This window comes from Schistocerca nitens, chromosome 10, assembly GCF_023898315.1.
Source record: "Schistocerca nitens isolate TAMUIC-IGC-003100 chromosome 10, iqSchNite1.1, whole genome shotgun sequence".
Taxonomy (NCBI): Eukaryota; Metazoa; Arthropoda; class Insecta; order Orthoptera; family Acrididae; genus Schistocerca; species Schistocerca nitens.
Genome location: NC_064623.1, coordinates 13,875,322 through 13,890,397, shown reverse-complemented (window position 1 = coordinate 13,890,397; position 15,076 = coordinate 13,875,322). Strand labels below are relative to the sequence as shown.

Here is a 15,076-nt window from a genome sequence, read left to right as displayed (position 1 = left end):
TCGGGCATTTTAACCTGATGGGCTTTCCGTCAATGCTTCCAAGGCAGTTCGGAAACCCCCAAAGTTCTAGAAATCCTTCTTCAGATTTCTTCCACATCTCTGTTGTAGGAGTACGTAATTACTTGGGTTATAGAACAGTCCATATAGCCTGGCACACTTGTTTCACAATTTGTGAGACTGTTGAACGTCCTAACCGAAAAGAAAAAGCTGTGGTTTGGTGACTGTCGCCTGTAGTCAAGTATCTGGAAAAGATTAAAATAAATTATGCCGATAGAACGAATAGATAAGTTATCGACCAAATATGTGTTTGCTTAAATTCAATGACAATGTTACGAATACAGTGGACCAAAACAATCTATTAAGTAGAAAGTTCTCTCTAGCGGGACATACGGAACTAGATGTTAGTATCGTTTGCTGTATTCGTAAACACTGCAGATAAATTTATCACTCCTTTCTTCCGCCGAATCTTTCATATGATACAGCAAAATTGAAATGGAATAAATTATATGACTTCTGTTTGTAGCATAAAGAGGCCACAAATGGTAAAAGTTATCTCAAACAAATGGCTAGTCTGTGCCTTGTATCAATTGGCTTTCTCCAGTTCGTTGCGCACTTCTCGGAGCTACCTTTTTATCAGGCGATGCAGTTCACCGAAACATTCTCGCGACATACGAAAATATTTGAAGAACCTTTCTTCGTCAGACTCTAGATCAATACACAGACGATGGTATTCTCCTAAGCTTTCTCTCTTGCTATTAATGTCGTGCACCCAACATCTCCTCTTCTTGGTGCCATTTCGTATCGCTAGTGCGAGCTACTCATTTCCTCGCACAAAGATAACGTGTCCCTCGTGAAGCTTCCAAATCGTCCAACGCCAAGACAATCGCGCCACGCATGCAAGCTTAATAATGGGGTTCGGCCCTTTCCACAGTGTCAACAGGTGACGCATCAAGAGTCGCTGCGGCCTGTGTGTCGACCCTGGCCGCTGACTGGCCCGGCCTCCAGCTGCGCCGTCCGTCTCAGCGGCAGGCCGGATTCTGTCTGGGCAGGCCTTAATCCATAAGCCACGCCGCACTCCACTCCACACTCCTTGCTGGTCTCTCTCGCCGCCGCAGGCTGTGGGACAAAGGCGGCACGCGTGTGGGAGCGTTTGCCGCCGCCAGAGACGTTCCGGGAAGTGCGTATCTGTCTGAGCGACGGACTGCCGCAACGCACGACTGGTTGCGCGCCGCACCGGCAGGGCGGCAGAGACTTCGTCGCTACAACCGTGACGCACTGCCTGCCAACCTGAGAAGCGGCCGGTTCCCGGTACACAAAAGCAGCGGCTGCCCTGCCCTGCCCTACCGTAACGGAGAGCGTGAGAATTTCGGATCACGCTGTCCGTATAGACGCGGGAACTAGGACGGTGGAAGAGTGGGTGTGCGAGAGGCCGCACTTGCCCCTTCTGCTGTCTTACGTACACTACTGGCCATTAAAATTGCTACGCCACGAAGATGTCGTGCTACAGACGCGAAATTTAACCGACAGGAAGAAGATGCTGTGATATGCAAATGGTTAGCTTTTAGAGCATTCACGCAAGGTTGGCGCCGGTGGCGACACCTACAACGTGCTGACACGAGGAAAGTTCCCAACCGATTCCTCATACACAAACACCAGTTGACCGGCGTTGCCTGGTGAAACGTTGCTGTGATGCCTCGTGTAAGGAGGAGAAATGCGTACCATCACGTTTCCGACTTTGATAGAGGTCGGATTGTAGCCTATCGCGATTGCGGTTTATCGTATCGCAACATTGCTGCTCGCGTTGGTCGAGATTCAGTTACTGTTAACAGAATATGGAATCGGTGGGTTCAGGAGGGTAATAGGGAACGCCGTGCTGGATCCCGGCGGCCTTGTATCACTATAGTTCAATTCTTTTATCTTGGCGGCTCGCGCATGCCCGCCCAGACGCGGGAGATTGCTGCGTTGCCAGTTGCACACGACGCACGCGCCAATAGAAGCAGCGCCATAGTATAGCATAGTTCGAAAGCTTATGTTTAGGGGGGAGCGCGCAGTTCATGAAGTAAAGCCACCACGGCCGCATTAACCCTTTCCATGCTGCAGACACGTGCTCCCCGCATTCCGCGCTGTGCGCGATTTTGTCATGACTGCACTGCTCGCCGGTGCAGACACATCGTGTTCCCACTGCTTTGACACACTTATCATTCGATTTCACAATCCGTATTTGGCCCAAAAATTTGATTTTTACACGTCTTCTTGACTGATACCTTCCCCCATAAATGACTTAATTTTGTTTCGATGTTCAACGCAGTTATTATGCAGCATTAAATGTAGTAAACCATTGCACGAAATTTTGAAGAGTTTGCAGAGGTAGAAGTCCATAGCGTATACTTTCAGTATGGTCGATTTTAGTTGCCACAATGTTGAGAATGAAATGTGGACAAGATACCTAAATTTCATATAAAATTTACTGTATAACAATATCTCATTTAAGTACCACATAGGTGTCGTATGTAATATTGAGAAATATTCCGTCTTTCGCGACTGTAACAAAAGTTTTATTTACACTGAGCACGTTTGGCTTTATTTTAAAGCACTTCAATCAATCAAAAGGAAGTAGACAAAATACATTAAGCAAAACTGTGGACTTACAAAAACATTAGGACTTGAATATACCGTCTATCAGTGAAGTGCTCTGAGCTATGTCAAATATAATTTTTGTGTGTGGCACACACAAACATCATTTATTTGCTAAAACACTGATCAGCCAACACAAACGTTGAATATTGTGTTACCGCAGCACAAAACTATGAAAGGTGACTTGGCAATGGAGGAGACAAAAAACTGTCCACTGAAGATGCTTCAAAAGAGAGAAACGCGTCTGGTCTAAATAAGTTGCTTATTACAGTTGCAAAAGAGGAATATATTTCAGTACCATTCGTAAAACTGCGACTGTGGAACAAAAACAAGAAAGAGAACATGAGTACCATTGTGTATGTGCCATACCTTTCATTGAATGAGGTGCTTTAAAAAAAGCCAAACGTGTCCGGTGTAAATAAAACTTCTATTACAGTCGCGAAAGACGTAATATTTCTCAATATTACGACACCTATGTGGTACTTAAATTAAATGAGATATTGTTATACAGTAAATTGTACATGAAATTTAGGTATCTTGTCCACATTTCATTCTCAACATTGTGGCAACTAAAATCGACCATACTGAAAGTATACGCTATAGACTTCTACCTCTGCAAACTCTTCAAAATTTCGTGCAATGGTTTACTACATTTAATGCTGCATAATAACTGCGTTGAACATCGAAACAAAATTAAGTCATTGATTTTTACACGTCTTCTTGACTGATACCTTCCCCCATAAAATTTTTGGGCCAAATACGTTTTGTGAAATCGAATGATAAGTGTGTCAAAGCAGTGGGAACACGATGTGTCTGCACCGGCGAGCAGTGCAGTCATGACAAAATCGCGCACAGCGCGGAATGCGGGGAGCACGTGTCTGCAGCAGGGAAAGGGTTAATGAAGAGACAAAGCACTAAAGTTTCAAAAAATTGCATTCAAACGAATATAATTCTTGAAGTAAGGCACTTCGATATTGTTTTTAAATAATGAAAATATTAAGCTCTGCACAACGTTTGAACTCGTAACCTTTCGCGTAGAAGCCCAACACCTTAACCGTTACGCTAACGCAGCTCATCTGATTGTAGTACGCCATGAGGACTCTAACACGTCACGCAAAATACTGACAAAAACTGTTGGTATGACTATGAATTACTCACACTTCGTCGAAGTACAATAGGAAATAAACAATTATCGCTGTTCTTTACTGCGAAAAAGCGGTTCGTGAGATTGATACAAACGCCTTTCCTTGCTATCGCCTGAATTAGGAGTCTTATTACTTGTTTGGTTTAATTAATTAATAGAATATGAAGCAATTGGTATAAAGAATGCTTTTTCCAAACATTCTATAAAAGAAAGTCTATCAAGACATTGCTTTTGTTCTATTACTTTATTTATGACTGAACGTTTCTAAAACTGAAGACACTCGTCCATGCTCTGCACTGCAGTCGAGATCTGGCAACGTAGTTCTCTGTTCATTGGCTGACTGTGTTTTGTGACGTCAGATGCGCAGAACGAACCTAAACTCGGCCGCCAACATAAATGACGCGCACTTTAACAGTCGAGATGACAGGCATCTTATCCGCATGGCTGTAACGGATCGTGCAGCCACGTCTCGATCCCTGAGTCAGAAGATAGGGACGTTTGCAAGACGACAACCATCTGCACGAACAGTTCGACGACGTTTGCAGCAGCGTGGACTATCAGCTCGGAGACCATTGCTGCGGTTACCCATGACGCTGCATCACAGACAGGAGCGCCTGCGATGGTGTACTCAACGACGAACCTTGGTGTACGAATGTCAAAACGTCATTTTTCCAGATGAATGCAGGTTCTGTTTAGAGAGTCATGATGGTCGCATCCGTGTTTCGCGACATTGCTATGAACGCACATTGCAAGCGTCTATTCGTCATCGCCATACTGGCGTATCACCCGGCGTGATGATTTGGGGTGCTACTGGTTACACGTCTCTGTCACCTCTTGTTCACATTGACGGCACTACGAACAGTGGAAGTTACGTTTCACATGTATTACGACCCATAGCTCTATCCTTCATTCGATCCCTGCGAAACCCTACATTTCACCAGGATAATGCACGACTGCATGTTGCAGGTCCTGTACGGGCCTTTCTGGATACAGAAAATGTTCGAACGCTGCCCTGGCCAGCACATTCTCCAGATCTATCATCAATTGAAAACGTCTGGTCAATGGTGGCTGAGCAACTGGCTCGTCACAATACGCTAGTCACTACTTGATGAACTGTGGTATCGTGTTGAAGCTTCATGGGCAGCTGTACCTGTACACGCCATCCAAGCACTGTTTGACTCAATGCCCAGGCGTATCAAGGCCGTTATTACGGCCAGAGCTGGTTGTTCTGGGTACTTATTTCTCAGGATCTATGCACCCCAATTGCGTGAAAATGTAATCACACGTCAGTTCTAGTATATTTGTCCAATGAATAGCCATTTATCATGTGCATTTCTTCTTGGTGTAGCAATTTTAATGGCCGGTAGTGTACATCTACCTACATCTACATGCATGCTCTGCAAGTCACACTTAAGTGCCTGGCAGAGCGTTCACCTTCACAATAATTCTCTATTATTCCAGTCTCGAACAGTTCGCGGAAAAAACGAGCGCCCATATCTTTCCGTGCGAGCTCAGACTTCTCCTATTTTATTACGATTATCCTTCCTCCCTATGTAGGTCGGCGTCAACAAAATATTTTCGCATTCGGGGGAGAAAGTTGGTGATTGACGTTTGGTGAGAAGATTCTGAAGCTTGATTTAATGGTGTCCACCCCAAATCCTGTATAACTTCAGTGACACTCCCTCCTCTATTTCGCGATAATACAAAACGTGCTGTCCTTGTTTCAAATTTCTCGACCTGCTCTGTTAATCCTACCCGCTAAGTATCCCACAACGTGCAGCAGTACTCCAGAATAGGGCGGACAAGCGTAGTGTAGGCAGTCTCTTTAATAGATCTCTTACATTTTCTAAGTGTCGTCTCGTTGTCCCTGTAGTGCTGTACCGTGGGAAGCGAGAAGAGGATGTCGTTTGGTGGCCAGTACCCTCTTTCTACGACACAGCTGCACGCATGTATTATCGGGGTTCTTTATTAATCAGAACAGAAAGTTACCTAGCTCAAGATATTCCACGTCATCCTCGAGTCCCGCTACGCACGCTACACTGGTCGCTGTATGCTACCTGAGTCTGAGCTACCTGCGACTCCCACTGGGCAGCGACTGGTGGTTCCACTCATTGACTCACTGGATGACTGACTGACTGACTGACTGACTGACTGGGCCCTGCAGCCTGCGGAACGGATCTAAACACGGGCGGCCGAGAGGGCGTTGGGGGCCCGTTTCTTGCGAGTCTGTCTTTGGCCTCTATCGATCTTCTCGCAACCTCTTTGTAGCCTGGTGTGCTGGCGACAGCTTACGCCAGCACAGTTCTGCCAATAAAACGAAGTGTTCAGTTTGCATTGCCCTCAACAATATCAATTTAAGTTGTTCATAATTGTAATTCCTAGATCTTTAGTCGAATTTACAGCCTTAAGATTTGACTGATTTATCGTGTGACCGAACAGATTCCTTTTAGCACTCATGTGGATGACCTCACACTTTCCATTGTTTAAGGTCTGTTGCCAATTTTAGCACCATTCAGATACCTTTTCTAAATCGTTTTCCAATTTGTTTTGATCTTCTGATAACTTTGTAAATGGTAAACAACAGCACGATCTGCAAACAACCTAGCATAGCTGCTCAGATTGTCTCCTAAATGGTTTATAAAGGTAAGGAACTGCACAGGGCCTATAACGCTACCTTGGGGAACACCAGAAAAGACTTCTGTCTATTATTACGAACTGTGGCCTCTCTGCCAGGAAATCACGAATCCAATCACATAACTGAGTCGCTATCCCATGAGCACGCAATTTGACTACAACCTGCTTGTGAGGTAAATGTCAAAAGACTTCTGGGAATCTAGAAATACGGAATCAATTTGAAATCACTTGCCAACAGCACTCAACACTTCTTGTGAATAAGGAGCTAGTTGTGTTTCACAAGAACAATGTTTTCTGAACTCGTGTCGACTGTGTGTCAACAGAACGTTCTCCTCGAGGTGACTCTTAATGCTCAAACAGAATATATGTTCCAAAATCCTGCCGCAAATCGACGTTAATGATATGGTCCTGTGATTTAGTGGATTACACGTATTACATTTCTTGAATACTGGTGTGACCTGTGCAACTTTCCAGTCTTTGGATACTATATTTCGTCAAGCGAGAGGATGTATTTGTTACGCTACGCATGGAGCTATTTCATCACCGTACTCTGAAAGGAAACTAATTGGTATACGTCTTATTTTTTTACCAACTTGTTTTCTGTCATTCTATCAACAAGATCTGTCCACTTTATAACGTTCTCTTCTATCTTCGCATGAACTGAGAAGATTTTCGTATCTGTCTGATTATTTCATCCGTTATTTTATCCATTTTACTGTCTGGACACGGCCACATGTTGCCGTGGCTCACTGTAGCTAAATGGAAAATTTGCTAGACATATATGTGTGGGAATTGTATGTACGTCTTAAATTCTTTCTCCTTCTCCCCCTGCCTTTGCCCAACTTCCTTCCCCTCTTTGTCCATCGCATTCTCTCCCCTATCTCCATCCATCCTCCCCTCGCACCTCGCCCTTCATCTCTTCCCATCCCTCCTCTCTCTCTCTCTATCTGTCCATCTTCTCTTTATCTCTCTCCATTTCTTGCTGCCGCCCCCCTCTCCCAACCTCTCTGTCCATCTTCTCTCTCTCTCTCTCTCTCTCTCTCTCTCTCTCTCTCTCTCTCTCTCTCTCTCTCTCTCTCACACTATCTATCCATCTGTTCCTGACCCCGTCTCTCTGTCCATTTCCTTCTTCCCGCTCTCTATGGCCATTACCTCCCGCCCCTCTGCTCTCCTCTATCGGTTCTCCCTTCTATTCCAGTCTCGTGTTGTTCTTGGAAAGGTAGATTCTCGGTATGCCTCTGTGTGGGCTCTAATCTCTCTGATTTTATCCTCATAGTCTCTTTGCCAGATATACGTAAGAGGGAGCAATATACTGCTTGACTGTTCTCGAAACTTCAACAAAAGCCTGTACCGAGCTACTGAGCATCTCTCCTCCAAAGTCTTCCACTGGAGTTTATCTATCATCTCCGTAACGCTTTCGCGATTACTAAATGATCCTGTAACGAAGCGCGCTGCTCTCCGTTGGATCTTCTCTATCTCTTCTATCAACCCTATCTGGTACGGATCCCACACTGATGAGCAAGCAGTGGGAGAACAAGTGTATTGTAACCTACTTCCTTTGTTTTCGGATTGCATTTCCTTAGGATTCTTCCAATGAATCTCAGTCTGGCATCTGCTTTACCGACGATCAACTTTATATGATCATTCCATTTTAAATAACTCCTAATGCGTACTCCCAGATAATTTATGGCATTAACTGCTTCCAGTTGCTGACCTGCTATATTGTAGCTAAATGATAAGGGATCTTTCTATCTATGTATTCGCAGCACATTACACTTGTCTACATTGAGATTCAATTGCGATTCCCTGCACCATGCGTCAATTCGTTGCAGATCTTCCTGCATTTCAGTAAAATTTTCCATTGTTACAACCTCTCGATATACCACAGCATCATCCGCAAAAAGCCTCAGTGAACTTCCGATGTTATCCACAAGGTCATTTATGTATATTGTGAATAGCAACGGTCCTACGACACTCCCCTGCGGCACACCTGAAATCACTTACTTCGGAAGACTTCTCTCCATTGAGAATGACATGCTGCGTTCTGTTATCTAGGAACCCTTCAATCCAATCACACAGTTGGTCTGATAGTCCATATGCTCTTATTTTGTTCATTAAACGACTGTGGGGAACTGTATCGAACGCCTTGCGGAAATCAAGAAACAGGGCATCTACCTGGAACCCTTGTCTATGACCCTCTGAGTCTCGTGGACGAATAGCGCGAGCTGGGTTTCACACGATCGTCTTTTTCGAAACCCATGCTGATTCCATACCTTGAGTGCAGCAGAACCGATGGGGATTCGTTTTTGGGGACTAAGCCTCTCTTCTTTGTTCACAAGCTTGAAGATAAGTTTGGGGAAGTGGCGTCTCTTTCCAAAATGAGGAGCGGGGCCATTCTGATACAAGCAGCTTCATCTGCACAGTCACGGGTATTACTCGCCTGTGAGAAGCTCAGTGACATCCTCATTAGCATCACTCCCCGTAAGTCCTTAAATTTGGTCCAGGGGATTATCTTTCATAAAGATCTGCTGCTGCAGTCTGATGATGAGCTAAGGGAGCACCTGGCGCGACGAGGTGTACACTTTGTCCGTCGTGTCTTTAGGGGGCTGAAGGATAATAGGATCGCTACCGGTGCTTTCATCCTGGCCTTCGAGGGCGACTGCTTGCCCGAGAAGGTCAAGGTCATGATCTACCGGTGCAATGTCAAGCCCTATGTCCCGCCCCCTATGCGATGGTTTCAGTGCTGGAAGTTCGGACATATGTCCTCGAGATGCACTGCCAGCCCCCACGTGTCGTGATTGTGGCCGACCTTCACATCCCAATGCTCCGTGTGCTCCGCCTACCACGTGCGTTAACTGTGGGGAGCATCATTCTCCCTGATCGCCAGACTGTGCAGTCTACCAACGAGAGCGGAAGATACAAGAAATTAAGACCCTGGACCGTTTAACTTACCAAGAGGCCCAGAAGAAGCTAGAAGGGCTCAACCCCACACCTATGTCGAGGAGTTATGCTGCTGTAACTCTGCCGCCACCAGTTCCTGCAAAGACTCCCTTCTCGGTTGGCCCACAGAACAGTCAAGTTACGCCTGCCCCACCGCTGGTAGGGGCCACTCTATCTTCCACTGCTCCCAAAACACCCAGTTTTGGAACAGTGCGCCCCGAACAACCGGGGACGTCAGTCCCCACCTCTCAGCCGGAGAAGTAACAGCCCTCTCCGGCTACTAAGCCGGAGAAGTAACAGCCCTCTCCGGCTACTAAGCCGGAGACGCAACAGCCTCCTCCGGCCTCACTTGTTCGGAAGGGATCCCTTGGGGGAGTCCCTTCCAAGGACTTCCCCAGTGTCTCACAAGACACTAGCCAGTGGCTGAAGAAGCCACCAGCTGCTGGTCGAAGGGCTTCACGCTCTTCGTCTGTTCCTGATAATGCGTCAGGAAAGCCCTCCCAGCATGTAAACCCTCCTCCAAAAGACAAGAGAGAGAAGAGAAAGCTATCTAAGAAGCCTAAGGACCCACTGGTTCCCGCGCCACCGCTTCCTGTCAGCTCAGCCTCTGAGGATGAGGTCGAGCTCTTTGCGTCCCCTGATGACCTGGATCTCGCCGTCTCCTCAGAAACGATGGACGTAGCGACGTCCGTCTCTCAGTCGATGGCAGCATGTGACCCTGCGAAGTAATTTGCCTTTTCAGTGCCTTCATGCCCCTCCAGGACACGCTTTGTACAATCCTCTAGTGGAACTGTGGCGGTTATTTTAGCCATCTACCTGAGCTACGCCAGCTTCTAAGCATGACACCTGCTTTATGCATTGCCCTCCAGGAAACATGGTTCCCGACAATGCAGACCCCTGTCCTTCGTGGATACAGGGGCTATTACTGTAACCGTAGCACTTACCATAGCGTGTCAGGTGTAGCCTGCGTGTATGTCCTTACCTCTGTATATAGTGCTCCTGTGCCCCTTCAAACATCATTGGAAGCTGTGGCTGTCCACGTAAGGACTACACAGGACATATCCGTCTGCAGTGTCTAGCACCCTCCAGGTCGTACAGTCCCCCTGACCGAATTGGCTGCACTTGTCACCCAACTTCCCACGCCTTTTCTTCTCCTGGGGGATTTTAACGACCACAATCCCCTATGCGGTGGAACGAAGATTACTGGCCGAGGCAGAGATGTCGAGAATCTCATCTCCCAACTCGACCTCTGCCTCTTAAACACTGGCGCCGCCACACATTTCAGTGTGGCGCATGGCACGTTCTCAGCCATAGATCTGGCGTTGTGCAGCCCAGGGCTTGTATCATTGGTCCACTGGAGAGTCCATGACGACTTGTGTGGTAGTGACCATTTTCCCATCTTCCTTTCACTACCCCAGCGTCGCTCCCATGAACGCTTGCCCAGATGGGCATTTAGCAAGGAAAACTGGGAAGTGTTCTCCTCTGCTGCCACTGTTGAATCTCTCCCCCATGGTCCCATCGATGTGGCGGTTGAGACACTGACTGCAGCGATTGTTTCCGCTGCACAACGTACCATTCCCCGATCGATAGGGTGCCCCCAGCGAAAATCCGTGACTTTGTGGCCTCCGGAGGTCGCTGAAGCCATTAAAGTGCGTCGGCGGGCTCTTCAGCGACATAAGCGGCACCCGTCTTTGGAGAACCTCATTTTATTCGAACGTCTTCGTGCTCAGGCCCGGCGGCTCATCAAAAGGCGGAAACAGGAGTGCTGGGAGAGGCACGTTTCCACCATTGGTTCCCGTAATTTAACCCTCCCAGGTGTGGATGAAGATTCGGCGCATCTTTGGATTACAGCACTCTACAGGTGTCCCAGGGCTTACCATCAACGGGGCGCTATCCACCGATGCCGATGCAATCGCCGAGCATTTCGCTCAGCACTATGTTCGGGCCTCTGCGTCAGGGAATTACCCGCCCGCGTTTCGTGCGCTAAAACGCCGGGAGGAAGGCAAACGGCTTTCTTTTGCTTCTCGCCACCCTGAGGCGTATAACGCCCCATTTAGTTCGTGGGAACTCCAAAGCGCCCTGGCACAATGCCCCGATACAGCCTCTGGGCCAGATGGCGTAAACAATCAGATGCTCAAACACCTGTCCCCGGACAGACAGAGATTCCGAAATCAGATACTGGATTGTAAGGCGTACCCAGGAGCAGATATAGACTCAGATCACAATATAGTAGTGATGAAGAGTAGGCTGAAGTTCAAGACATTAGTCAGGAAGAATCAATACGCAAAGAAGTGGGATACGGAAGTACTAAGGAATGACGAGATACGTTTGAAGTTCTCTAACGCTATAGATACAGCAATAAGGAATAGCGCAGTAGGCAGTACAGTTGAAGAGGAATGGACATCTCTAAAAAGGGCCATCACAGAAGTTGGGAAGGAAAACATAGGTACAAAGAAGGTAGCTGCGAAGAAACCATGGGTAACAGAAGAAATACTTCAGTTGATTGATGAAAGGAGGAAGTACAAACATGTTCCGGGAAAATCAGAAATACAAGTCGCTGAGGAATGAAATAAATAGGAAGTGCAGGGAAGCTAAGACGAAATGGCTGCAGGAAAAATGTGAAGACATCGGAAAAGATATGGTTGTCGGAAGGACAGACTCAGCATACAGGAAAGTCAAAACAACCTTTGGTGACATTAAAAGCAACGGTGGTAACATTAAGAGTGCAACGGGAATTCCACTGTTAAATGCAGAGGCGAGAGCAGATAGGTGGAAAGAATACATTGAAAGCCTCTATGAGGGTGAAGATTTGATGTGATAGAAGAAGAAACAGGAGTCGATTTAGAAGAGATAGGGGATCCAGTATTAGAATCGGAATTTAAAAGAGCTTTGGAGGACTTACGGTCAAATAAGGCAGAAGGGATAGATAACATTCCATCAGAATTTCTAAAATCATTGGGGGAAGTGACAACAAAACGACTATTCACGTTGGTGTGTAGAATACATGAGTCTGGCGATATACCATCTGACTTTCGGAAAAGCATCATCCACACAATTCCGAAGACGGCAAGAGCTGATAAGTGCGAGAATTATCGCACAATCAGCTTAACAGCTCATGCATCGAAGCTGCTTACAAGAATAATATACATAAGAATGGAAAAGAAAATTGAGAATGCGCTAGGTGACGATCAGTTTGGCTTTAGGAAAAGTAAAGGGACGAGAGAGGCAATTCTGACGTTACGGCTAATAATGGAAGAAAAATCAAGACACGTTCATAGGATTTGTCGACCTGGAAAAAGCGTTCGACAATATAAAATGGTGCAAGCTGTTCGAGATTCTGAAAAAAGTAGGGGTAAGCTATAGAGAGAGACGGGTCATATACAATATGTACAACAACCAAGAGGGAATAATAAGAGTGGACGATCAAGAACGAAGTGCTCGTATTAAGAAGGGTGTAAGAAAAGGCTGTAGCCTTTCGCCCCTACTCTTCAATCTGTACATCGAGGAAGCAATGATGGAAATAAAAGAAAGGTTCAGGAGTGGAATTAAAAAACAAGGTGAAAGGATATCAATGATACGATTCGCTGATGACATTGCTATCCTGAGTGAAAGAAGAATTAAATGATCTGCTGAACGGAATGAACAGTCTAATGAGTACACAGTATTGTTTGAGAGTAAATCGGAGAAAGACGAAGGTAATGAGAAGTAGTAGAAATGAGAACAGGGAAAAAATTAACATCAGGATTGGTGGTCACGAAGTCAATGAAGTTAAGGAATTCTGCTACCTAGGCAGTAAAATAACCAATGACGGACGGAGCAAGGAGGACACCAAAAGCAGACTCGCTATGGCAAAAAAGGCTTTTCTGGCCAAGAGAAGTCTACTAATATCAAATACCGGCCTTAATTTGAGGAAGAAATTTCTGAGGATGTACGTCTGGAGTACAGCATTGTATGGTAGTGAAACATGGACTGTGGGAAAACCGGAACAGAAGAGAATCGAAGCATTTGAGATGTGGTGCTATACACGAATGTTGAAAATTAGGTGGACTGATAAGGTAAGGAATGAGGAGGTTCTACGCAGAATCGGAGAGGAAAGGAACATGTGGAAAACACTGATAAGGAGAAGGGACAGGATGATAGGACATCTGCTAAGACATGAGGGAATGACTTTCATGGTGCTAGAGGGAGCTGTAGATGGCAAAAAAAAAAAAAAAAAAGATCGCTAATGAGAAACACGTCCCGCCACTCGACGCCTGACACCACCGCCCCCGCCGTCGCCGCCTCCGCCGCCGCCGCCGCCTCCGCCACTGCCACTGCCCGCGGCCCTGACCGCGGCAGCATCGCCCCGGCCTCCATGGGCCGCCCTCCCTCACGCTAGTGGGTTAGGGCTGCAGCAACCATGCTGCTCGCAGCGGTCCGATTCTGCAGCGTCTCCACCTCCGCTGTCACGTCCTCGCCGACCACACGGGGTACAGCACACACCCCTGTCCACCTCGCCACAGAACTCCGAGACGCAATCACACCAATCCCATGTGCGAAACGCCTCTGGACAGCACATGTGTTTACCGTTGCTGATGCTATACCTGTGGATAGTGACGTCACAGATCACGCTATAGAAATCTGTTCCAGAATAGCACAGGCTGCTTTCTGCCTAGCGATCCTAACGGGACACACCAGCTGTGTCCAGCCTTGCTTACTGCCCCAGCGTGACTGACGCATCGCCGCTAAACGTTTGCGTGGCGACTCATCGTCTGATGGGTTCTCAATGTTGTACTGACGTCACATGGCTATGTAAAATAAGAGCCAAGTCGACCTCTCAGGCATTGTATAGTGTCCCAGAAATACAATACTGGCCATTAAAATTGCTACACCACGAAGCTGACGTGCTACAGACGCGAAATTTAACAGACAGGAATAAGATGCTTTGGTATCCAAATGATAATGATTAGCTTTTCAGAGCATTCATACAAGGTTGGCCTACATCGTGCTGACATGAGGAAAGTTTCCAACCGATTTTTCATACACAAACAGCAGTTGACCGGTGAAACGTTGTTGTGATGCCTCGTGTGAGGAGGAGAAATGCGTACCATCACGTTTCAGACTTTGATAACGGTCGGACTGTAGCCTACCGCGATTGAGGTTTATCGTATCGCGACACTGCTGCTCGCGTTGGTCGAGATCCAATGACTGTTAGCAGAATATGGAATCGGTGCGTTCAGGAGGGTAATACGGAACGCCGTGCTGGATCCCAACGGCCTCGTATCACTAGCAGTCGAGATGACAGACATCTTATCCGCATGGCTGTAACGGATCGTGCAGCCACGTTTCTACACCCGAGTCAACAGATGGGGACGTTTGCAAGACAACAACCATCTGCACGAACAGTTCGACGACGGTTGCAGCAGCATGGACTATCAGCGGTTACCCTTGACGCTGCATCACAGACAGGAGCGCCTGCGGTGGTGTACTCAACGACGAACCAGGCTGCACGGATGGCAAAACGTCATTTTTTCGAATGAATCCAGGTTCTGTTACAGCATCATGATGGTCGATCCGTGTTTGGCGACATCGCGGTGAACGCGCATTGGAAGCGTGTATTCGCCATCGCCATACTGGCGTATCACCTGGCGTGCTGGTATGGGGTGCCATTGGTTACACGTCTCGGTCACCTCTTGTTCGCTTTGACGGCACTATTCGATCACATTTCAGCAGGATAATGCACGA

General features: G+C 46.9%; 1 protein-coding gene across 1 annotated transcript in view; it reads right to left on the bottom strand.

Annotated features, from left to right (window-relative positions):
* Positions 1-1,052: 1,052 nt before the first annotated feature.
* LOC126209801 (basic proline-rich protein-like) overlaps positions 1,053-15,076 on the bottom strand; it is a 64,830-nt gene continuing 50,806 nt past the window's right edge. Inside the window, exons 3-4 of the mRNA XM_049938937.1 lie at positions 13,596-13,726; positions 1,053-1,116 (exon numbers count right to left, since the gene is read on the bottom strand). Of these exons, the coding sequence (XP_049794894.1) occupies positions 1,053-1,116; positions 13,596-13,726 (195 nt within the window). The remainder of the gene's footprint in view (positions 1,117-13,595; positions 13,727-15,076) is intronic.